The 26,789-nt window shown below is 31.0% G+C and overlaps 1 protein-coding gene across 2 annotated transcripts in view; it reads right to left on the bottom strand.

Annotated features, from left to right (window-relative positions):
- LOC143046025 (cortactin-binding protein 2-like) overlaps positions 1-20,481 on the bottom strand; it is a 42,489-nt gene extending 22,008 nt beyond the window's left edge. Inside the window, exons 1-8 of one of the 2 annotated variants that reach the window (XM_076218979.1) lie at positions 20,174-20,481; positions 18,388-18,489; positions 15,551-15,790; positions 13,336-13,443; positions 11,239-12,285; positions 5,134-5,251; positions 1,265-1,507; positions 688-787 (exon numbers count right to left, since the gene is read on the bottom strand). In XM_076218979.1, the coding sequence (XP_076075094.1) occupies positions 688-787; positions 1,265-1,507; positions 5,134-5,251; positions 11,239-12,285; positions 13,336-13,443; positions 15,551-15,790; positions 18,388-18,489; positions 20,174-20,251 (2,036 nt within the window). In that variant the 5' untranslated portion in view covers positions 20,252-20,481. The remainder of the gene's footprint in view (positions 1-687; positions 788-1,264; positions 1,508-5,133; positions 5,252-11,238; positions 12,286-13,335; positions 13,444-15,550; positions 15,791-18,387; positions 18,490-20,173) is intronic. The other variant, XM_076218986.1, reaches the window with a different exon arrangement.
- Between the last annotated feature and the right edge of the window lie 6,308 nt (positions 20,482-26,789).

Raw genomic sequence — 26,789 nt, 5'->3', positions numbered from 1 at the left:
CATTGATCATTATATTATCGGTATTGCATTACAGTTACCTAAGTTACCTTTTTATTTTGCACATTTATTCTTTATACTTTTGCACCGCATTATTCTCTATTCTTTATTTTGTTGTTCATTTTCTCTATTCTCTATTTTTTGTTGCTATTACATTTATTCTCTATTCTGTAAATCCCATTCTGACCCTTATAGGTAAACTTCTATTGTATGAATGGGATAAACTGACCTTTCAATTCTCAAGGCTAAATAAGTATTTTATAGGCTATTTACAAACTTACCTGTCAAGGTAGAATTGTAATCTGAGTGATACCGGTGTTATTCAAGTCACCATAACACATTTTGTCAGCAACTACCTTGTTATTGAACATGAATTTTCTGCATCTTATTTAAACGAAAAACTCGAGGAAGGAAAGGTTTATTTTACAGTAAAAGTTTTGCAAATCGGGCCATTTTACTCATTTATTGAACTGGCCCCTCCGATATTTGACTTCGTTGGGTGAATTAACCAGTCCTCAGATAAATCAACCAGTCGATCACGTGATCGGAATGTGGACAAATTAATACTGGGAGTTTGAAAATTCAAAAAAATAGCGCTGCGGTCTGCCCAAATACCACCACGGCAAATCATGATAGCGCTGAACATCGCAGCGCTAAAACGGCCTGGGGAGAACACTGTGAATGACTTACACTTTATATCCCTGTATGGCTGTTGCATGTAATGCACTAAATCTGTCATCTCTCACAGAGTTTGGATTGGCTCCATACTCCAACAATAACTTCACACATCCTAAATAGAATATGATTAAAATTTGTGATGCATTAATTTCATTAATTCTAAAAAGGTTTAGAAATTAAAAAGAACTTTATTACTTTGTGTATTTTGATTTGTAAATTAAAAAAATATCAAATGAATAAGGACTGTACTTGACAGTAATAAATCTCAACATTAAGGACATATCATATTCTACAATTTATCTATCATTAATAAAAGAACAGAGTTTCAATGTCCCCCACACTGAACATATTTAATCTGTCCAAAGTAAATTTAAAAAAAAAATTTTTTGTTTATAAAAACCTTTCATAAAAATTATCTAATGCAATTATGTGAAATGATAGCAATTTCTAAAAATGTCTTTGAAGTATGAAAAAAATATCTTTTTTTTTTTTTTTTTTTAAAGGAAACAGGTTATTTTCAACAATGTCTGAAGGCATTTCTACATCTAAAGTATACTTGAATGACATTAACATAATAAACAATACAAACCATCATGTCCCTTTTCAGCAGCTTTAAGTAATGGTGTTGATCCATCTTTCAAAGGAAGGTTTACATCCGCATCACATTCTAATATAAGTTTTCGCAGAGAATCAAAGTTGCCATCAAATGAAAATTTATGGAGAGGAGAAGCTTCAATTTCATTAGCAGAAGATGATGAAGATAAAGATGATGATAAAGCTGACTGCTGCAATGATGATGTGGGGTCTATTTCAGTATGTGCAGTATCCGAATCTGAAAAGTATAACCTAAGTATTTAAATGAATACAAATCTGATTCCTTCAATTCATTTTTGCACACTAACAATGCATGGAAATAAAATAAATGTGTAATTGTCCCAAAGATATTTTGTCGACACTTATTACAAAACTTACTTGTTATAATTTCGTACCAGAATTTCTTTAAATATATAATACATGTATTATCATTAAATTGTAAAATCTATTTTTTTTATTTTACAAATTGCTTGAAATCACATTTTTTGCAATCTTGAATGTAGGGGTACATAATTATATAATTTGATCAATTATTTTATGAAGTCCAAATATTTAAGCTTCTCAAATGAAAATACAGCATACTTTTAGTTATATGTGATGAAAAGCATGAAATTTCAAATAAAACATGTGTTTACAGCAAATAATAAGAAAAAGAAAAAAAATAATTTCAAATTAAATTATATTTTTTTTAATTACAAAAAAAAAGAAGAAATAAAACAAAGAGAAATCTGAGCTCAGATCCATGCATTATTTAAAACAAAAGTCATAATTAAATTTAAGAGAATACAGAACAATAGAAAGAAAGAATAAGAAAAACAGACAAAATCATGCAAAACTAATAAACACACAAGTGACAATACAACAGACTGTGGCAGTAGATTACCTTCATTGCTCCTTAAATTTCTGAAATTTTATCATCACAAGGTGTTGCTTACTTCTTCATCCAAAGCATACAACAGTGCAAGTGTTTCAATGTGCTTCTTCCAATACTTAAAACAGCCAGGGTTTACTGGTCCAAATTCAAATTTGGTATAGATTCCAAAGAGTTAAAATTTATAAGGGTGCTCGTGCAAACAGGCTCACTTTACTTGTCTTTTGTTTGATCTTTTTTCTTTCTTTTTTGTTGGATTTACTTATAAGGTAAAGGTTCATAATCCAATTCTTCTAATAACATTTTAAGTCTTGCATGTAAGCATTTGGAATATGGTTTCTGTGTATGCCATATAACCTTGTTGTATAACTATAGATATATTTTGCTACCTTATGACTTAATTTAATGGCTAATTGAATCTGAAAATAATATCAGTACCCATTCAATAAGGGTATGAAATCAATACTGATATGTACTTATTTCACATCAACATGTACCACTTTTGATCACTAGAGTATCATGCAGTGTTTATATATGACAAGATAAAAATAATTTTACAGTGTTCACGTGAAGACATATCTGGTTATCTGTTTTGGAACGGTTCCATTAATAATAACCTGGCTTGGCATGAAATCTATTTGAAATGAAGTATGCAAATCAAAGGAAAACAAATATCTAATCATTTAGAAAATAAGCATCTTATAGTTTTTTGTATTGTTGGGTTACTGTATAATTAATGGGACCATCACAGTGGCTAGGAAGAAAACAATAGGTTTAAGAATGTCACCATGCTACAATGGGCAAATAAACTGTTGACACATTTATGACCCCTGTTTGTAATTTCAATATTTTAAAAATAGTTATGATGAAATCAAATGTTAAAGCTTCAACATGTAAACCATTTAAGTTTCAAAAGTGGATTCTTTTCTCATGATTTCTCAGGAATTAAGATGTGCCAATGCTTGTACAACTGCTTTCCAAATATCATTGACTTAGTGTTTACTCTTAATAGTCTATTCACAAACTTGAGCATGTAAACTATATTTAAAAGTTCAAAGCCGATGAACCATGTCTGAGAAGTCAGGATCTAATAATCTCCATTAAATTGAGATGTTTCAATAATAATGCAAATGCATCATTGACATTACATAAGTGGTTTCTCTCAGTTGACATGATCACAAATTTTAACATGTAATAGGTAGGAAAAAACTCAAAGTAAATGGACCATGACTGAGGAGACAGGAACACAAAATCACCATGGAAATGAGATTTACCTTTGCTAATATAACTACCTACCAATTGATTTTGGTGTGGTTTTCTATGTTTTAACCCACTTTTTAGCACAGCTTTTTGGCTGTTTCAAAGTGGCCATTTTTTTATTAGTGGCGGAAGCCAGGGTGCACTGAGAAACCACAACCTTTGGTAAGGAAACTGACAATCCTAGTCAACTAACATTGTAGTCAAGTGCACCCACATGAGCTGGGTTAGAACTCACAACCTCAGTGTAGACTGGCTAATGATTACAGGAGTAACCACTTAGATCACTTGGCTACCGAGGTCCCTTAAAACCATAGGTAATGGATAATTGTGAAATCAAAATGGTGATACAGTATGGGCAACTACGCATGACAACAAACAATCTCACCAAGACTGAAAATTATTTCAGTTAGTATTGTTGTTCACAAGATGACATTATACTACATTAGATCAATGTGGTTAAGTACCATAATGCTTACAAAAATTGACAAATCAAAATTGCTTGTAGTATAGCCAACTACACTTGGTGAGAAACAAATATGAAAACTTTCTGGTAAATGCTTGTAGAAGAGTAATGCAGACAGACACATAGTCTAGTAGGACTGTTTTCTTTTGTGCTGCACCAGTTCCCTCCAAAAAATTGCATAATCTCTTGTGAAAATCCTGTGTGGCATTATTGTTTAAATTTTATTATTTAATCGAAGCAAAATTTTAAATTCTGTAGGAGTAATTCTATTAAGTTTGTATTCCTGTAATGAGTCATTTGTGAAGCAGTAACATACTCAGAAAAAAAAAATCAGTAGAAAAATGTCATGTTTGTGTAGGACATGAAGAAAGAATGTTTGTTCATTCATGGTCTTTTTATTTTCCTTGTTTATTGGTAACTTACCTGAATTTGTCGCTGTTACCTATCTATGTGTTGCAGATTGACACAACTTTTGGTGTTTAGTGGTTACCAATCAGTTATGGTAAATATTCAGGTATAATTTATTTATCAATAATGGTTTAACGATTGGCATATTACACCTACAGTACTGTTCATGTCAACTATTCTCATCTTTGGTAAAGTGCTAGATATAGTTAAAGAATTTTTATCAAGACACCAGATATGTGAATGAAGAAAGAGTGAAAATAACACCATAGCCTATATAGATCACTAAAAAGTACCTCTACCATAACAATCTAAAACAGAATACTTCATCATAGTAAAATACGATATTAAATTTGAAGAGATTTTCTCAAATTTTAAACTGCATTATCAGACCAATTTCTGAAGCAGAACCATCATAAGAAGTTGAGATGTACTACCAGTTATCAACAACAGAATGGTAGGCCACACACAATTGGGTTTTTTTTTTGCTAATTTTTTGGTGTAAAAAATTTTGAAAGACATGTCTTGTCTGCAAATCAATTAAATTCAACCAAATGTTTAGTACTTTAATTGATATACAGACAAAACTAGTTGCTGTATGCATATTATGTAAATCAAAATATAAATATTTTAAAATCAAAAAGCATGTATTTCATAAAAAAAAGTAATTCAACATAATGTTTCTCAAAATGTTTATTCTTAACTTCAGAAATCAGACTTTCTTTCAATTTCTCTTTGCAGCTTACAGATCAAAAGAATGAATAGTCCATTAGCAGTAGATTAGTCAGATCTAAATTATATATTCTTGAATTCCACTATGTTGAAGTATACTACTTTGGTACTGTTTTAAGAAGACAGAATTTACCTGACATAATAGTAGTAAGAAGTTGTTGTAGATCAGCCATTTCTGGCCCAAGGAATTCCAAAGGATCAGAGGAAGTAGGGGGTGTTTCAACATCTAAAGCAGCATTCTCAGGAGTTGACTGCAAATAATAAACATGCAACAATGCTCAGCCAAAATAAAAAGATTTTTACAACAATACATGCAAAACACTAAAATGAATATCAGTTAACTAAAATGTAAATTGGTCTAAAAATAATGAATATGTATCAATGAAGAATGAATGAGATGTTTTAATGTATCACTGGTATTTAGTCATTCAGCAATTTATTTTTTTAGATTTATTTATCTATTTCGAATTGAAAATGTGTTGTGAAAGAAATCATTCAATCAGTTTTTATTTAACTTCAAGATATCAGAAATGTGAATGTATCTATATCTTTGCTGGTAAGTTTTATGAAAAATATTAATATACATAAAAGTTAATTAAAACATTCAAAGCAAAAAAAATGAGTCTTCATGAATAAATAACTTTAAGAATACAATACATTATAATAACAATGATAATGGTTCCTTAAAAATAATAAAAACTTGAAAATGTGTTTTGAAACCTGTGTGTAAAAAAGCAATTTGAATGTACTAAGTTTTGATTTTAAGAAACAGAAAAATTCAAATGAAAACATTCAACATTCACTATAACAGATGAAAACAACTAAACAAACCAATAACATGCTAAATGAATGTAAACATACATGTTAGTTTTACAACGAAACATGCAAATTTCTATAATAGAATTTTTTATAAGATAAATGTAAATAAATATAAAACAAAAAATAATATAAATATTCTATAAAATAACAGAAAATAGGTTGATTCTACATACAGAATATAACAACAGTCCATGCAAAAAAGCCAATTATAAACAATCAAACTAATACATTTCAACTGCTTCTCATTTTGATTTTTTTTTTTTTTAGAAAAGTATCAACTACTTTGGAGTTTTTGTTAAAAATTCATATTTTTGTCTTGAAAAGCAGATGAATATTCTGTAGAGATGAGATTCAGCTATATAGTTAAAATATTAATGCAAGCAATTCTTTTTTTAAGATTTTTTTAGTATTTTCTTCAAACACTGGAACATGTGTGTGTACCATGTCTTCACAGAGGCTCTCTTGTAGTCACTTTTGAGTTCCAAGCAGAAAATTTTGGATTCCAACAGTGTCATTCCTGGACTCTTCCTCTTGAGTTTCAGTAGTAATGAACATTTTCAGTTGGTAGTTGAAGCCTGAAGGTGCCAGGAATTCTCACATTTTGCTTATTCTCATCTGTCAAACTTGACAGCATAGCTGGATTTGATATCAGAATTTTTCTAGGATATCTGACACTTGAGACTAACCATAAACCAATATATGAACATAATCAATGTCTCACTACTTTTATCAGACTTCCATAACACTATAAAATAAATTCAACCATTTTCTTTTAAACCAAATAACGTTGTTATAAATTCATTGCTTAAATCATTCCAGAAGAGTCAGTGAAATGAGAATGAAAGACAGTTGTGCAGGTCTTAAAATGTATTCAATGCTGTCTCATTCATATATACTCTTAAATTGACACTTATTTTCCATAAAAAGTTGCCAGATCTTCTACAAGCATAACCTTATCTACTGGAAAACTATAAATTACCTCAAGTTCTCATATAATGGGACATAACTCTTGCTCAATAATTCTATAATCTGCTGATAATGAAATGATCCATGATTCTACAACTTAAAAAAGATTTTTTTCTAGGTGAACTTTGAGAAACAATAAGTGAAAAACATACAGAACCTTTGCTCCTAACATATCTTAACAATTTCAGAGCAACATAAAGACAAAGAATATGCCTCTCCACACAAAATAAGTACCCACCAAATTAAACAAGGAAAAAACATTCGTAAATGCAATATGACAACTTTTTCTACATAATTTATTTGCATACCAGTAAAATATACAAATTTATTAAATACACTAAAATATACAATGTGTACTTCTTCCTCAAAAGAAGGAAGTTATTTCCTCTCTAAATAATACATTAATATTGCACATATCATAATATTATTATAAAACTTTGGTGAAGCTCAGAGATTCTTCTGCAATTTTAAAGCAATTTAAATCTGACTATGATAAGACAGTTATTAATTCAATCTTAAAAATAAATCTGCTTTTATATTGAAATTTCAAACTTTAATTGAAAAATATTCAACCTGGACTTTTTTTTAATAACTATAACTTGACACTATTTTTAAAATTGCAAAGAATATTCTGAAACTTTACCTGAACAGCATAATTATTATATTTTATATTGTTTCTATAGAGAATTCAAAACAACAGATAATATTCAACAATTCCAAGCATGTATATATCTTATTTCTTGTACAGTAATTATTTGTTTAAAAAAATATTGCAAGCCTTTCCCCAATTCCAAGCCTTTATAAACCAATTTATAATTAAACTGATATATCTCTGATTCTTATTTATAATTTTAATGCTTGTAAAACAGAAGCATTTAAACATATCCAGAGAAGAAAAGACAATTAAATTTAATGAATATTGTATATTTATACAGACCATCCCTTTGTCAAACAAACTAAAAATCCAAGAAAAAAAATGAAAAAAGGCTCTACATCTTAATTATGAAATATCATTTTCAATTTCAATTTTGCTTTATTAATTACTTGTGTATCTGAGACATTAATTTGTCCCATTGTCGTGCTTCAGATAAAAGTCTCCCGTCTTAAGTCTTCTAAAAAGTTTTAGTGATTAAGTTTAGAAAATTAGAAAAACCAGTCTTCTTTTAAAGAAATGAACATAAGAAAGTGACTAGCTTCTTTTAATTATTGTATTTTCCAAATAATTTAAAGAAACTAAAAAGAAAAGATTTATTAGTTCTCAAATATCTACAGTAAATACCAAGATTCGTAGTCGAAAAAAATCTGACAAAACCATTTTATCATATATCAATAAATATCATTAAAACAACATGGTGACAAGGGAATATATTAGACTGATTAGTCTTATTACCAGATATTTCCTAGATAGTCCATATAACGAAAATCATGATGTCTATAGCACAATAAACTGACTTGGGAAACTAAAGGGTGCTACAAAATCAATTTATATGAATATTTTATAACATCATACTTATAAAAGACAAAGTTTAATTAAAGCTTACAGATGTATAATTTCAATGTTGTTAAGACATACTTTATTTGTTAGCGTTAATTTCAATACAGGTAATTCTTATGGAGTTTAATGATGTGCAAGTTAGACTTTCCACTTGGTCTTTTTATATACCAAGTCCTTTAATCTTTGTTCAACATTTTTGTGAGTCAACCGAGTTAATACATCAACCAATTCCTAAAAATATCCTTTATCACTGTAGTAAAATTTCTAGTCAATGAAATTTTAGCACCCTAGATAGATCTTGATTTATTGACATTACAATTGAAGAGAATGGCCAAAACTGACTTTTTTTTTATAGTTGATCGTGAAAATGGAAAATATAGTGAACTTGAACTGTCTGTATGGATGATATTATAGGGTTATTGCATGAATATTGGGGAATATTGTCCCGAGTAGAATTTTATATTGCACGAGCTTGCGAGTGCAATATATGTTCTATGAGGGACAATATTCCCCAATATTCATGCAATAACCCTTTTATTGTATAGCAATATAATATTTAAAAGTAAAAATTGGTTTAAACTAAGATTTTGTTGTTAATGACGTCATGAATTTTGAAGATTTATTGCACTAGTGCAATATTAGAATTTATTGCACGCTAACTTTTGGTTACTTTCTGTGGGAAATATTATATTGCTATACAATAATATGCTTTATAGATGATTTATAACATACACAGCTATATAAATAGGAGAATGCATTGGTTAAATAATTAATAACAGGTATATGAATTTACTACACACAATTAAGTGTGTAATATTTTGGCATCCTGCTGTTGTTCACTAAGGCAGCTTAAATTATGAAAAAATTTAGTAATATTGCTTTCTTTATAAGTACTTGTAAAACAATATGTTACAGAGAAAAACCTGCTCACCCAATACAAATAATTTTGGAAGCTTTAATTCAATTTTGAAATAAAAAAAATCCTCTGTTCTTTAAAGTCATTGAAAGTTGCCCTGGTTCCTTCGGATGATGAGAAGAAAATATTTTCCATTGATATTCAAATTACAGTGTAAATATTCGTTCATTGTTCTTAATATTCAAGAATTTTAAGTTGTTGTTAAGAAAATAATGGTGTAAAATAATATGAAGCTTTAACAAGACAGGTGAAAAGACAGTACTATGTGTTATTGGCCTTGGAAGAACATGGCCCTGAGAGGGGCCAAAATTATGGATAAACATATAACTTTTCAAGCCTGGCCTAAGGGTCAGATGATTAAAAATTCAATGCTAAACTTTGTTAATTCTCTGTTTTGTGAGTCATACAGCTAGAGATAATATTCTAACATTTTCCTAATACATTTTTGTTCTACAAAAAAATGTATAAACTTTATAAACTGATTTAATATCATGGTTATTACATGAATGTTATGAAAGTGACTAGATCTGATTATCTTCATGTCAACTTTGTAATGAAGTGGCAGTTCTTAAAATAAATAATTTGTTAATGTTACCAAGTCCATTCAATTTGGACTTTGAATACAACCTTAAATAAGTACAAAAATATCACATAAGGGTAGATAAAATGTTTGTAAAACTAGTCAAAAAGATATCTGTTGCACTTTTGTAAAATGCAATATGAACTAAACTAAATGAAGCTAACAACCTCAATAGTGAATACAACCTTTTTTTTAAATTATCATGTAGAAGCATAACTCAAAGCGTAAAAAATGCAAAATGCCCTATAGTTTATTCAAGAATGCTCATATCATTAATTTTATTTTAACCAACCAATTAGTCCTCTTTCAAAGTAACAAAATGAGAGAAAAAACTTACATGTTCCATATTTCTTTTCACTTTTAAATAAGAAGCTACACTTTTGTAGTTAATGCCTTAAAATTAATTATTTTTTTTATTAATCTGATTTACAGGAAAAGATTTAACAAATTTAGAAACAAACTGGAAATATTTGAATAAAGTCTCCTGTATTTAGCTAGAAATACAGGCTTAAGGGTAGGAGCTCTTTTAGTCTCTATTAAACCAGCTTCCTTCTGTAATCATAGTCACTGAAGCTTATCAGTAGTTCAATTATGAATTATTTTATTCTGATAAAACTATTCTTGTAAGTTGTTTAGAAATTCAAAAATGGAAATTTTACCTTAAAAAGTTAAAAGGAAAATTCAAGTAAACTTTAGTGAAAACAATATTCAATTTACCTAATTTGTTATAAGCATTTCTAACATGTCTTATGAATAAAAAAATTGTGATGCCATTCTAAATGATACATGTAGTGTAGTGAAATAAATGAAGTTTAATGTATTTTTCAAATAAAAACTTCACCAGCAATGCAACAGCATTTTGCCAACTTATAACATTCCTTTTTGCCTGGCAACATGCAATGATATATCTTTATCTGCTTCCATCCAGTGAACCATGTTTCTATGAATTTACATGTGCATGAGCAAACTGAATAAAGGAACAAAGTTATGTATCAATAACAAACAAATTGCAAACACACACAAAGTAACTGTAAAACAATATTGCACCTTGTTAATAAAAATGTTGGGCCATTCACTGAACCTTCCATGTAGCACATAATTGTAAAAGTACTCCCTGATAGGGTATCTGCATGTAGATGTATAATGTAAATTATGGATTTCACAGAATAACGTATTTGAATTAAAGGTCATTATGTTAATAAAATGGATTTCTAGTCGAGAGGGTTCAGTGAAAAGACACATACATCATAACAAATGATGGAAAAACTACCTGATATATAAAATAAATGTTTGTTGCTTGCGTGAGATTCCAACACACAAATTAAATTTGCAATGCAGCTTTTATTATGCCCATAAGTAATAAATTTGAATTTTATAATTTTTCCATCAAATGATCTGAGATTCATTCAAAAATTCTATTTACAAACTTGAACATGTCCTTTTATTTTGCATTCACACAAACCTGTGTGGTGGGTTTCCTGACCGAGGAGGTTTCAGTCCCACTGCTGTGCACCACACTGACAGGTATATGTACTGCTTTAGGTGACCTAGCGGCCCCATCTTTGGTTAATGAAATACCCACCTTTGGGGGCGGAGCTGGTTTTGAGGTTGATACGGCTGACAAAACTGGTTTGTTGGGTGGTAAAGGGGGTGGAGTACCACGACCTGTTGGTACCATTTTCCTCGGCGACACATTCCCAGATGAAAGACTAACATTTGGATGACCACTCACATTAACAGTCAGAACTTTTCCACCTCCTGATATCGTTGTTGAAGAAATGGATGACATCTTAGAACCACCTCTAGTAGTTTCTAAACCCATTTTGTCATTTGAAGCAGCACCAACAGGTGCAAAACGAACATCAGAATTACTTTTCCTTGCATAAGTTTCCCTGGATCTATCCGGAGACATTGTTATAGAACGAGCCTTCCTTTGAACCTCACTCTCAGTATAAACAGGAGACATTACTCTGTTTTGAGTGTCTGTTATCACATTCATGTCACTCTGTTTTGGCACATTTTTTGGTGAAACATCTGCTGATTGACGTGGAGATGCTGTTGACCTAATTTCAATGCTCTGTATAGAATCTTTATGAACATGTTTTTGTAAGGCTTCTATTTGCTTTTTCAATGATTCTATCTCAATTTGATGTTCTTTATTTTTGGCTTCCTCTTTGGCAAGCTTTCCTTTTAATTGTTCCCTTTCAACATCAAAATCACTACACTGTTTTTCCATCACAGCCTCCATTTTCAATGATTTTTTACTCTCCTCCACAAGTCCTTCCACAACATTTACATGTTTGTTCTTCTCTTCTTTTAGAGCGTTTTCATACTTTTTCAGTTTCTCTCTATCAAGAATTAATTTTTCTATCAGTTTCTTTTGTTCCTTTATAAGCATTACTGCAACCTGTTTATGTTTCACAGAATTAGCACGTTCCTCTTCAAGACTTGCTAGCGTTTTCTTCAGATCTTTTTCAATCTTTTTATTCTGATTCTTTTCATAATCAATCTACAAAATAATAAAACATGTGCATACCTGATATAACTCAAACTTTGTTAGTTTGAAAAGCATGAAAGACTTTAGAAACCAATGGAAACCAAATGAAGAAAATAAATTTATGTACATCTGTAGATTTATTTTTCATTAAGAATACAAATTGCCAAATGTTCTTAGCAGTTTTTTTTTGTCAATGCATTTGTAAGATATCTGACCCGACCTGCTGGTTTTTTTTTCTATTTCTTTTTCCCCCATAATTTATTTTATAATATTTTTTTTTACTGTTTAAATTCTATTGTTACTCAGTCCTATGGTTCTGCATTCTAGAGGTAAATGAAAAATTTCATTTCTCTCATGATTCATTTTCTTCATCAAATAACCTTAATATCATTGGACTTTGTTTTGGACAAATAACCAAAGTCAACATTTAATGTAGCTTTTGTGTTTTTTCTTATTTGTGGTATGTTCCTTGAACATGCTGAAATGTGCATATCTCAAAAGCAGCACAATTAAAGAAGAAAGTAAATTAACTACCTGTCTCTTGACAATCAACCTTTGCTGACAGAGGTTATTGTATTGCTGAACAGGAATCTACATGATACATGTGTACATTTGCATCTTATAGGGAACTTATGTACAGTCAGACTAGAGACATTTAATAAAATGAAAATTGTAAATAAAATGAACATTGTCTGTACATGACAGAACACAAGCAATTCATTAGAGGGTCCACAAGTGACCTGCTGTGAAGCTACAATCCTTGTTCTACCAAATTTGCTTTATTTCAAAAGTAACAGTTAGAATTGTTTACCATGATTCTATCTTTAGGAAATTGTTGAAAGCCTTATAAGCAATTCAAAAAGACAAACCTTGCAAAAATGAAAAACATGTATTCAGTATATCAGAAAATATTTTCTTGCTTTTCCATTAAAATCTTTTAATCTGGGTTTATGCATTAGATAAAACAGGAGAGCACCAACAGTATCACACAGGTTTGTAAATATTATCATAAAGTAGTACACCACATTTTACAACCTGTTTTTCTTTTTCAATAGTATGTACCTCTTGTTTTAATCTTTCTCTTTCTTTCTCTAACATATATGTAACGTCATCTCCTTGTGCAGTATCATGAGCATGTTTACGTTTCTCATCTTCTAATTCTTGGCAAACCTATACATTAAAACAAAATCAGAAATACTAATAAGACACTTCATTGACTCATATAAAATGGTCTAAATTCTAAAAGCAATGCTAAGGAAGTATTCACTCTAATAATTAGAACACTATCAAGTGACCTTGAACTTAAATAAAATAGGTGTTTTACTTGTATGGTAACCAATTACGACAATATCTGCTAATGTTTGCAAAGGCGTCTTTAAGCTCTGTTCTCAAATTTTAATCCAAAAGGTGTTATGCTATGGAGATTACATAGCCTTTGTAAATGTTTGATTATGAATTAGATGCAGTTATCCCAGTTACATATATATTGCAGTGTTCTCCCCAGGCCGATATGACGCTGCGGCACCGCAGCGCCTTCATAATATTTTCGTTAATCCTGCAGCGTCTTAATTGACCGCTGTCCCTTACTACTTGATCCCGCAGCGTGTGAATTTTCACATTTTCATTATAAATGTTAGTTAAAATTGTCAAGTTGCTGATCACCACTGAGAGGTCGGTCAGTGTTACGCAATATCTGATAATATGGTTTTACCTGAGCCAGAGACATATATTATATACACATATGTGTATATATGTCTCTGCCTGAGCCACGCTTATCTCAGCCTTATCGGACTATGTTATCATGTAATAGCGTAAATGATCATCAAGAAGATAGATATTTTCAACAGAAAATTTAAAAAAATAAAAACTTCAGTGTAGAAATTGAAGAAATAGATCGCAAATAGATTGTATTTAGCATCGTGTGTGATTACTTGACCGTTTAGATAACGAATTTTTTCATTGGTCGAGAAGAAGAATCTATTTAAACACGACCAATGAACGTGTTCAATACACGTGATAGATTTGAATACACATTGCTAAAGATATTTACGATGAAAATTATGAATGAGAGTATTTGTAGTTGAAAAAATTAAAATAAACTTTGATAAAGATAACGAGAAGCGATTTATTTTAATTGAAAGTGAAAAATGTTGCTTGCAAGGTAAATTCGTTTCAAACTGTCATATTTTTAGAAATAAAATGATCATTGAACATCGATCGTGAGTTCGTGCGTCGGGAACATATTATGTGACAATCAACACGGGTACGGAATCGCCGCGGCTTCTGTATAATGTCACTAGTAAATAATTCCACTGGTCTTAACTTTAACGAAATTTGGTTTATATCTACCTGCCAAAGATAGTTTTTAACAATAATGCACACGGAAGCGTAAATTAATGTCAAACTACGGAAACTAGTCAGCTGTTCATTAAAATATTTTTGTTTTAAAAAGTTGTATACCAACTATCTTAACCATATTCGATTTTATTAATTCTGAATGAACATGTTCTCTGCAAATAACAAAGGGTGAATTCTAAGCAAAAGACATGATGGAAGTAGAAGGTTTTTTTTCTTCAGATCAATGACTTCTAATGAAAAGGGGAATACACCTCCCTCTACACTCAGCTGTCAGTATAAGCAGATGTTATAATTGCTTCTCCTAATCCCAACTGAGCTAAAGTTTTAGCAAGTGATAACAGCAAGCACCATGTTTCTGGTTTCAGTGACTGAGTTTTCATGGCTTAGAAATGTTAAGGGGGGTAAAAGCAAAAGTTATCATGATTGAGAGGGGGTTTTCAACCCTGAAGAGGATTAAGACAACGTTGAAGAACAGACTGTCCAACAAAATAACACTATCTTGAAACAATATCCCTAGAAGAAGCAGAGAGTACAGAGATGAATATTTATATTTTGACTTCTTTAATTGACTGAATTTAAATAACTTTTGTGTTTTTAAATCAATTTATTTCATATATCTATTATATTCTTGTATAAATTCATTAATACTCTGCATTATTAAACACACAACACAAAGCAATATTGCATGTTATGATTTATGACTGATTGATTCAGATCATAAAAGTTCACTATAAAAAAGGAGTTACGAGCTCTTGAATTTTGCGCCTTGAAAAAATCCTGGGGAGAACACTGTATTGTGGTTTAAATATTCCTTTTCATAAATAAAGTATAATGTATCTTCAAAATTAAGTTGGTTTACAGTAGTAAAATGTATCAAAGAATGCATGAAACAGATGAATTTATATGGCTGTATAAAAACCTTGTTGTGTTTTTTCTCAGCTACAGAACACTGTTCCCTCATTTTCATCTGTGCCTTTCTCTGTGTCGCTATCAAATTTTCTAATTGAGCCAGTTGGTTGTCATACATAGATTTTATAGCACCTTCATCAAAACTGTTATCGTTCAATCTGTCAGTGTCTCTTTGTAAAGCTAAGAATGGATCTGTTGTATTCACTTTTCCATATTTTGCTTGATATATAAGTTGTTTGGCTTTTTCAGACTAGAAAATCAAGAAAAACTTTTCAATTTTCAACATGCACACAAATCAAACTATATCATGTACATGTATATTGAGAACTGACAATTAAAAAAAATTAATACAACTTACAATTTAGTTTGATGATGGATCATGTGGTAATCATCTGCATTTCAATCTTTTTGGCCATAAAATATAAACCAATTCAAAGTCAAATTAATAGTTATAATAAAGAACTAGGGGCTCTTTCCAGCCTGTGTCCCTCACAAAGGTCTATGTGCATAATCAACAATGGTCTCTCCAATATTGTATGCAAGAATAGAATTTGTGACAAAAATTTCTCTTTTGTTTATCTTGTATTAATGATCATTTAGCTATAGTCTGTTTAGTTTCTCTCTTTAATTTTTGCACAAAACACAAGAGGTATAAAAATCCTCATATAGGGGCAATCACAGCTATGAATAGAGACTAACTATATTTAAATATAAATCATTCTGACTATGCATAAAATATTTACCACTGGACATTAAGCAACAAACAATCAATCCATTAATCAATAATAACTACATCTGCAAAATTTGACTTGTTTGTGGATCTTGCCTTGCTAATCCTATTTAATTTATATATTATATATGGTTTTAATGTAAACTACATTTAGATACCCTAATGATGATTGTGGCCAAGTTTGGTAATATATGGTACAGAACTTTCAGAGGAGAAGATTTTTGTAAAATTCAACGATGACAAATGACAGACAAGAGGTGGTCATTTGGATCTTTGATTCATTCTCTAAAGTATAAAGAAATTTTAGTGACAGTGTTTTTGAATGGATATATATCATGTATATATATAAAATTAATTTTGTTTTTTCAATTGGAAATTACTTGATTTGTATAAAGTCATTTGACCGACTTCCACATCTAAATATCACCACTAAATTTTTATTACCTTTCAACATCATGGTAATGTGATATATGTGATAGATATTATTTAATAAGATTTTTTATAGGTTGTGTTATGGATGCACATGAATGTGATGTTGCATATATCTAAGACCAAATTTGTACTTTACAAACTTTCCTGATAACCAGAATGCTACATGTATATGCCATTTGTGGGGAGACCTGCATTGTGACTGTCAAGAAAATAGTGATGATGTACATCTTTTTCTGACATTTAACATAATCCAAATAGGACAAATTGTGTGGTCATAATCTTAAGAATAGACCAGTTTAAAAACAAAATTAACGTCTTATTACTTGAAGACTTTTTTTTTTTTAAATGTATTGTTTAAAAATACTTTCAACCATTGATTGTTAAAAGAAAACTTTGACTTGATAAAACTGCCCCAAATACATAAAATAAGACTTGTATTGCTTGTCTTTTAAAAATCATTTTAATATCCCTATAACATAGTGTTGTTCCGATGATCGGAATAAGTCGGAAATCAGTTGGTTGGGCCTCACGATGTCGATAATCGATTGGGATTTTGTTCAATCGATTGTCGCTATAGTTTCCGAAATTTTTGCGTATCAACTTCCGGTCCATTTGCGGTTTGAATTTTATTTGCTCAGTCAAACAAATTGCAACAAAAAATATCAGTGGATGACAATAACAATGTCAAACATCCTATAATTAAAGACAAAACCATTTTTTCCCCTTTAAAACGTGACAAAAGTATTGACTATATATATACAGATTGATCTTTAAAATAAATAACTTTGTATGAAATACTCTCTCAATACCGGATACTTGTTACTTGAGAGCGTACATGAAATCCTTCAGATTTTAGACAAAATAATTTCTTTACTTCATTAGAGCGTGTCGCAAATTGCCTTTTATTAATGTTTTATCCATTAGTAGCGTCAAAAGCGTCATATTCCTTCCCAAATTGCTTGTCAAACATCGTTTAAGTTTGTAAATTTTCTGAAATTTGTCCGCCATTGAAATACATTAGAATCACGGATCGGATACGGTTCAACTATGTAATAATTCCGCATTTTTGCAATTAAAAGTTCAGACGCTCGCTTGACACAATTGACAGAAAAATGATGATCATAAAGTGAAAAAAAAAAAGCATTCTACACGAATTAACAGACATTGGCTGGATCCTCTTTGTTTACTGTATATATTTCAATGCAAATGCATTGTTTTATTTTTTTCTGTTAATCTTAAATTTCTTAAAGTAAAATACTTTATATATATCTTTTCTTACTGTGAAACATTCAAATGTTTATACCGCTAAGTTATTGAAATTATAATGTGAGTTACACCATTGAAATTTAGAAAAGTTAGTGTCACTCTTGGTAATTAATGTTGTAATTATGAGATAAAATATGTTCAATCTGAATCTAGATTCTAATTAATTCATTTTTATAATTGCTAAATAAAATATGAAAAGGAAACAGAAGATCAAATATTAACATATAAAACTCTGCAATGAAATGGAATATACACATTAGACATGACCAATGAGACTAAAATGCATGATTTCATTTAAAAAAAGGGCAAAGTATTCTGATGCGATTATAACCGATAGTCGGTTGGTTGCTGTCAAACGATTGTAATAGATAATCGGTTGGTAATTTCAACCGATTATCCAACACTACTATAACACTTACCCGAAGTGTTGCTATGACAACCTCTCTGGCTTGCAATTCACCTTCAAGATAACTCAACAATTTCAATAATTCATTTTTGCTCAAATCCATCTTTGGATGTCTCTGAAAAAGAAAATTAATAAATATGAATATCTGTGTGTCATACATGTCATAAAATGGTTTTGAATTAAACAAATTAAACAACAGTCTTCACGCTTAAAACCAAAAGTCATACAGCCATTGCTTGTACATTTGCTGTCCGGCTTGTGAAATTCTTCTCTACAAGCCAACAGAATCCAACTAAAAGTTTGGTAAAATTGATTAATACAAGAAGTGCAGAGGAAATGTCAGAAACATCCTCTAAAATGGAACGTCTGGAATAAGTATGGTATCAACAAAGACCCAAATTTAATGTAAAAAAAACATGAACACGAACAAGGCAACAGTAACAGTTTAAACATTGTTAATAAAGGTTATCTTAAATATTGTCCGGTTTGAAAGAAGTTATTGTATATTCATTGAAATTGAAATTACAAAATCACAGGAACAATATCCATGATATTATTTCAAATCATAAAGGCAAGTACCACCACCTCTTTGCTGAAATATACACTTTTTTTCTTTTTTTTTTTGTAGTCAATTCAAATGGCCCACTCATTTGACAATATGACCCATTATCACCCATAGGCATTATTTTTTAAAATGGCTCTGACATTGAATTTATTTATGGGGGACCTTGGGCCTTTTGAGAAAAATCCTTCCAGATCACTGTTACTGGACATCAGAAAGGTTCCCTTAAAAATTGTGATGTCAAAATACAAAATATCTGATGCCACAATGGAAATGTAGTTCTTGTAGGACGTCAATATTTCAAGAGATGCATATTCTCGGGTCAACCAGCGCAGATTTCCATATGGCAATAGGGTGTACTTTATATATCATGCAATACCTACTACGGCTATAGCTACTAGCAGTTTTATTTCATAAATTATTATTAAAGGGTACTTTTATCTCTTTGAATGCACCCTATACGTCATTCCTGGAATCCTGTCTTTCACCGGAAAAGTTCTTCAATTACGCCTTTATAACGTCATTTACATTTATCAGATAGAAGGCAGATCTGTATCCTTGCTCTATTGAAAGTTTCCAGGGCTTTCATACTCATCATTCTGTAGGGAATTATAGAAATAATTTCTGTTCCGTAAGTATGTAATTTTAATTCCTGTACAACTGAGGGAGGGTGACCATCTTATTAGATTTTAATTTCCTAAATATATTGAATTTGTGCGGCATAAGATCAAACTTTTTCACCCATTTGCTCAACATGTATTGGACACAAAATGTTGGAAATGATGAATAATTTTTTGTCATGTGGTAACTGAAGTCACATGACAGGTTCCTCTTATTCAGTATCCCGGAACAGGCCTTTTATGAAAAATTTTCTGAAACACAATTTTTCCAAACAAACATCAGTTTTAAAAAAATTTGGCGTTAACAAAAATTATATTTATAAATGGTTATGAACCTTTTAGTAATACACTGACTGTTTCATTCCTTCTGTTGTATGCCTTACAGATAAGAAGAAGAAAGAATATGATCAGTTTGTATTCATTCAAGTTACAGATACATTTCAAGTCTGCTATAAGACCACTGAGACAAGTGAGGTGGTGGCTGGCGAAAAGTAGTGTGCAGTCTTTTTTTGTGTCAAGTTTATAAATCTCTTCGGCAATGTTCTGTCATTAGGTCATGGACAATCGTGTAAGTTATGGGGAGATGCATAACTGAAATTTAATTCAGATGAATGTACCTTTAGAGTGTTTGACTGCAACTTTTCGGGTGTATCATATATATTAGGCTGCTGTTGTCGAACATTTCGACCCGCCATCTTGGATCGAAAACAAATGAAATGTCAGTTCAGCTTTCCTTTGATGTTTCACTCATTAATCTTTAGAAACCAATAATTAACAATTAACTACATGTTAACACGTGGTCTTTTGTGTACAACTAGTTGCACTGAAGTGTTTACGCTCCAGGGCATCTAATTATTTGGAGTCTTTTGATCATATTGTTTGCAGAAATTTAATATTTGGTCACGTGACAAAATGTTTATGGTACTCTCTATTGTTTCGAAATCGAACGTCTTTAAAAACCTTATATCAAACGATAATGGTAAAATTTATAATTTCGGAATTGTTTAATTTTATTCCGTTTCAAATTGATGCTGTTACATTTTACTACTTTTCATTTGAAAAGGGAACATGTGGTGAAAATAAAAATACTGAAATGGATATTCTAAATACTAAACCAGCTTACTTTATCGGTAATTATTTTTTCCGGAAACATATTCCTTGTAACAATGTTTTTGTTTTATATCTTTGTCCTTTTGCTTTTTATTTTATATCTTTGTCCTTTTGCTTTTTATTTTATTTTATTTAGGCCTATATGACTTTTAAAATTATATACCATATAGTTAATAAAACAAAATGTTTAAACATTAACAAATCGTATCTTTATAAAAAAATCTAAATTTTAGAATTTTAGAGCATGCAACTAGTGCAAAGAGAAAGCAACTTGATAAAATAACAAAAAACAGCCAATTGTGGCCACCAATTGGTCTTAGTACATGTATCAAAGTATAAGGTAATTTGTATCATCAAGCCATGCAATGGATGAAAATTGTATTTCACGAGGGCATCGTCAGAGGGATATATGACTTTTTGACGGTGAACCGTTGAAATCTTCATATCTCACGAAGCTAAAGGGAAATGAATCTTTTATTCCACTACCTTTACTTTTTTTTACTTCGGAATATAAATTCACCTTAGCTGTATTTGGCAAACTTTTGGGATTTTTCAGTCCTCAATGCTCTTCAACCAAGTTCGTACTTTTCAAGATGAATATTTGGCCTTTCGAATTTTTTTATTCGAGCGACACTGTTGATTCTTTTGTAGACGAAACGCTCGTCTGGCGCATATATAAAATTTGAATCCATGTATCTATGAATATGATGAGTTTATATACATAATTGTTTTCTTATCCGTTTTGGTTTATAATTTAACACAACATACACAATGTCAGACAATCAGTACCAATTTAAAGTTAATTATCTATCTATTCTTTTCTAATTGTTTTATACTTAGAATAATTAAAAAAAAAAACAAAAAAAACCGTATCAAAATGTTTTATTTAAAATTGACCGTGAATAACGTTCCACAAGGCAATCCCGACGTTCAGAGGGGAATATGATACTCAGCCCTGAGGGGAATATGAAGTTTTGTTCGACGTCACGTGTGATAGTTTCAACCAATCAAAAAATAATTTCGCTATCAAAATCATCATGCAGTGGAATAATAGGAATTACTGAAACCAAGGATTTGTATAGTAAAAATGAAATATGCCTGAGCTACGTTGTCAAAACTCGAAAAATATACTAAGCAGAGAACATACCAACTATTTTTTATGGCAACTTTATTTTTTTCGGGAACATTTTACCTTGACGACTTACAACAGTATATTTCTGGGACCACATCAATACGATCGCCTGGTGAATATATGTATCAAGTTGTGTGTTCTATTTTTGTTTTGAAATGTTTCAGTTTGATATTTTAACTTATTTATTGCGTTCTTGCCCTTATATCTATTCAAACTGCTTTCGAGAGTACAATTACATACGCTTAAATAACTGAATGTCTCGCTATTCCTATTTGACACAAGGTAGGAAAGTTAGAATCAGTTCACATACGGCACATCATTATGACAACTAAGGAAATTCAGGGAATCTAAAGAATAAAGAAGCTTTGAATAAAAACAACTAACGGTTGTATTGTATTACCATAGGATACGATGTCAGAAGAAAAACATAAATTAGTGAAAATATGGTTAACAAATAGAAGAATATTAACTACTAGTATACAAAATACATATATAGAAAAAGACAAGTGCCTGTGATATATGCACATTGAATCTCATATACATTCAGTACTTGAAAATATTTAAATCCCTGGTGTGACCATTCTTTACCAGAAGAAAGCGTCCAAACCAGTTGGCTTCAATGTTTCTAAAACATACTGTGAATCATCGAAGTTTATATACGTTCCCTATGGCCATGTTATTACAGAGGACCTCAATATCGTCCAAGACATAGAGGTTAACCACTTTTTGTAAAAAGGAGCAAAATATCGTCCTCCATCTAATATAGATTGGAAAGAGTGTCGTCAAGTCACCAAAGATGTAACAATGTTTTAGATTTTAACGAGAGAAATTTATGTATTACTGAAAAATTATTACACCAGGGTTTTCGATATCACAAACTAGTCAAAACATTTACTAAATTTTATCATCGGTATAAAGACATCATTCGTAAATATAGCTCAACATGCAGACTTCTAATACGTTCAGGTATTTCACATCCAATTTTTTATGGAAATATTCTTTATAAAGCACAAAGGTGTCAGTATTCACCTCAGAAACTTACAAAACCTTTGAATAGACTTATTAAGAAGGGATATAATTACGATACTGTTGTCAAGTCATTAAAGATTGCATATTTTGGCGTTAATATTGAGTCACTGAAGAACTTTCAAAGCGGCCGTCCGGTTTGTGTTTGTACCGGCCGACAAAGCAGCCAACAATGTGGTGGTGGTATGCCGTAAATACTACACGAACGTTCTTAATAAGGAAATGTTAAATTAATCTACATTCAAGTCCAGGTGCTCCACAGAGAGTCATATAATTAACAAACATATCATAACCAAATCAAAGCTTCAGGCTTCTTCTGAACATTTGAAGGTCCCTACTATGTATTGGCTACCTAAACTACACAAAAAAACAACATTTAATTATATAATAGTTCTTGAAAAACTGGTCATTATCGTGATATATGGACTGCCCACAGGACAGTGGTATTGACTAAGATAGTGATAATGACTGAGCCGCAGGCGAGGTCATTATCGCTGTCGCAGTCAATACCACTGTCCTACGGGCAGTCCATGTATCACGATAATGCCCAGTTTTTCAAGAACTATTATGTTTATTTCATTGAGAGACCATGTTTTGGAAAATTCTCATAAATTCAAAACGCCTAAAGCGAACTCGAGTAGTTGTACGATTTCTATAGTAAAGAGTGAAGACCAGTCGTAGTAATACTGCCATTCATTTTAGTGCGATTTTTCAGTATATAAATTCTTAATTAAGTTCTCTTTAATTTTACAATTAACGAAAAAATATAATTAACAATTCAACAACTTAAATGTTATATTAAAAACAGTAACATGTTTTATAAAAGGTACATCTTTCTAATCAGAGAAACCACGCCCCATCGGTCATTAACAGAGAAACCACGCCCCAACAGTCAATATCAAACGGAAACCACGCCCCCAACGGTCATTATCACTGTGCTTAAACGGCTGTGGGTAACTTAAGTTACCCACAGCCCAAGATGGCGGACTCTAAACTCGGTGATATTTAATTCATACAAAATGTACCTTTTGCGACGTTTTTCATGCAGAATGTAAATATTTATAGGATTATTGAATAAAGAAATGACTAACAATAACCATAAATTTGTAAGTATAGAGTTCACTAAAGCGCAAGGTCAACTTTAAAAAATGCATAAGATGTCCGTAACTTTTTGATCGAAACTAAGCAGACTGTCCGTAACTTTATTTTTAGATGTGGGTAACTTTTGATTTAAAATTTTTAAGAATTATAATTTCAACAATTAGAAGACAATTAACATCATGTTTGTAACCTTCGCGGCCGTTTATACTACTCATTCACCACCAAATGTGATTTTATTAACGCATCATACTTACACCACAGAAGTTTTATGTGGGGTTAGTGGTACTCCATCCTGGTTATGGTTTGAACTTTTATTTACTGATTTGCGTCTAATCGACGTTTTTCGCTTGTCAGACCAAGGCTTTTCCATACTCTTTAATGTTTTGAGTTTAAATATATGTTTGCGGTCTACCTTCACCTCTGTTTCTTTCTATGTGTATTTTGATGAATACTCTTTGACGCGGCTCGGTATTTATACATCCCACCAGTTCGTTATAGTGTTATGATTTTTTGAATATGTTTGCTAGTATGTTTTTTTTCTCTCTTTGTATGTTATCAGGGGTTGTTAGACTATTAAATTACCCTGTTGTCCTACGTAGTTATTTATATTTGTATATACTATGTCGAATTGTTACACTATGTTGACTGCTCTTTTCCTTTTAATGTCACTGACTTTTACCTATTGTGTCTTTTAGTTTTATTCAGTTTAATGAGATTTAAAGCAACTTGCATACACATGAAATATGCAGCTAGCTGTAAAACTAGGTTTATTCATTTATACAAAATGTCCTTTTTTTTAAGTTTTCCCATTTACTGTAAATCTTGGCCAGTGTGCCTCAATATCACCGTTCGCAACGTCCCAGTGTGTCCAGATTGACACCCCTTTTATTTTACTGTCAATGCAGATGGGATTTGTTTTTGTGGGGATGAGAGAAAAGTGTTTTTGGCTTTTTCAAAAAAGACGGAAAAATTTTGTGCACTTAAGTCTCGTATAGTCTATATAGCTATCCACTGCATGCCTGGGCAATTTGGGTTCCCATCCAAAATCCCGGATTCACGCTACCCTTGTCGTTGCTGGCAGAAAATCAGTAAGTGTATACATGCTACATGTATGTGTAAAAAATACTTGTGTAGTCTACTTGTTCAAAAATAAAAACGAACAATGATGTTTCAACAGTTTATCTGCTATGATCGGAAACAACCCTCCGAACTAGGCGATTCGGGTACCCCGACGTTATACAAAATGAGACCCGAGTTTTGCGGATTTATCGTGATTTTTTTCATATTTTTCCCAATTTTGTCTTCCATCGATACAATGAATTATATCATACTAGACATCTACTTCGTTTTGTGAATATGTATTCGATGCAATCTCTATCATCAGTTTAAACATTACATCCGCGTATGTCGATTCTTTGAAAGTTACGGACATCTCTATTGGTATGATGAAAAAAGTTACGGACAAGCTTTTTTGAAGTTACGGACAGCCTAAGTGTTTTTTAAAATCGTGCTGTGATCGTTTATTTTGTAGAATTTAATCACCTTTCCAGTTTAGGGGTTTCCCTAAACGATTAATACAACTTTTAAATTCAGTTGTTTAATTAATGCATTCGTGGTATTGTTATTCTATAGAAGAAAAGTATCTAACCGACGCAAGGCGGCTCCATCTTGGGCTGTGGGTAACTTAAGTTACCCACAGCCGTTTAAGCACAGTGATTATCAGACGTAAACCACGCCCCACCGGTCCATATCATGTAAAAGTTCATTAACGACCGGTTTTCTGGTCCGTTTTGTTCTGTTAATGACCGATGGAATTTATTACTGAAGATTAATGAATGTCATGTGACCCCTTTTTATCCAATAAGAAAATCTTATTCTCAACCGATATGAAATAAATATAGTTTCATCTCTAGTAAGTGTTCTACAACTAATCTTTCAGTGATTGTAACAAGTTCATTAACTACTTTTAAAGAACTTATCATAAACAATTGTAATTAAATATATGAATATAGTGGAATTAACTATTTATGGAGTGTAAAAAAATCTTTGATGTTTTGGATAAATTACGTGCTCTTGATTGTCCTTCTGGTTCAGTTGTTTTGATTTTTCTACTCTTTACAGTTACACTTCCATACTATTTTAATAAACAAAGGTTTTCCTGTTTAATTAAATGGTCGTTTGGTAAATCTGAATGCAAGATTTTATTTCATTCAGCAAATTAATTTATGACCTTCATGTACGTGCCACTTAGAACACGGCCATATAACACTGAAATGGTCAATATTAATAATCAGGCATTTATGTATTTTGTTACTTTTTACAGAATTTCAACGGAGTCAATTTCTTTGCATGAATAAGTTGATTTTGTTTTAATTTTGAGTGATTACCGTGGCGGGGTACACGTTTGACACTGTAAATATATGATATTACCTTGAAGAACATTGAAACAATTACTACTTGAAAACGGGACTTTCTATACTAATTCTAGTATAGAAAGTCCCTGTTGAAAATAATTGTTTAAACATTACTTGTTGAAATGTAATTATCATAATATTTATTTTAATAACCAGTTAATGTGTGAAGTTATTAATGTACGTTTTTTGATTGAGTTAAGCCTGCCAATTGATATTTTATTATGTGTTTTTTTTATGTTGTGATATTATGCTATTGTTTCAAAAAAGGGAGAAGGTTTGGATTCATTAAAACGTAGTTTAATCCCGCTGCAAATGTTTGCACCTGTCCTAAGTCAGGAATCTGATGTACAGTAGTTGTCGTTTGTTTATGTAATTTATACGAGTTTCTTGTTTCTCGTTTTTTTAAAACTTTATATAGATTAGACCGTTGGTTTTCCCGTTTCAATGGTT

The sequence above is a fragment of the Mytilus galloprovincialis genome, chromosome 1, assembly GCF_965363235.1.
Source record: "Mytilus galloprovincialis chromosome 1, xbMytGall1.hap1.1, whole genome shotgun sequence".
NCBI classification, from domain to species: Eukaryota; Metazoa; Mollusca; class Bivalvia; order Mytilida; family Mytilidae; genus Mytilus; species Mytilus galloprovincialis.
Note: the sequence above shows the minus strand (reverse complement) of the source record. Positions and strands in the feature narration are given on the sequence as shown.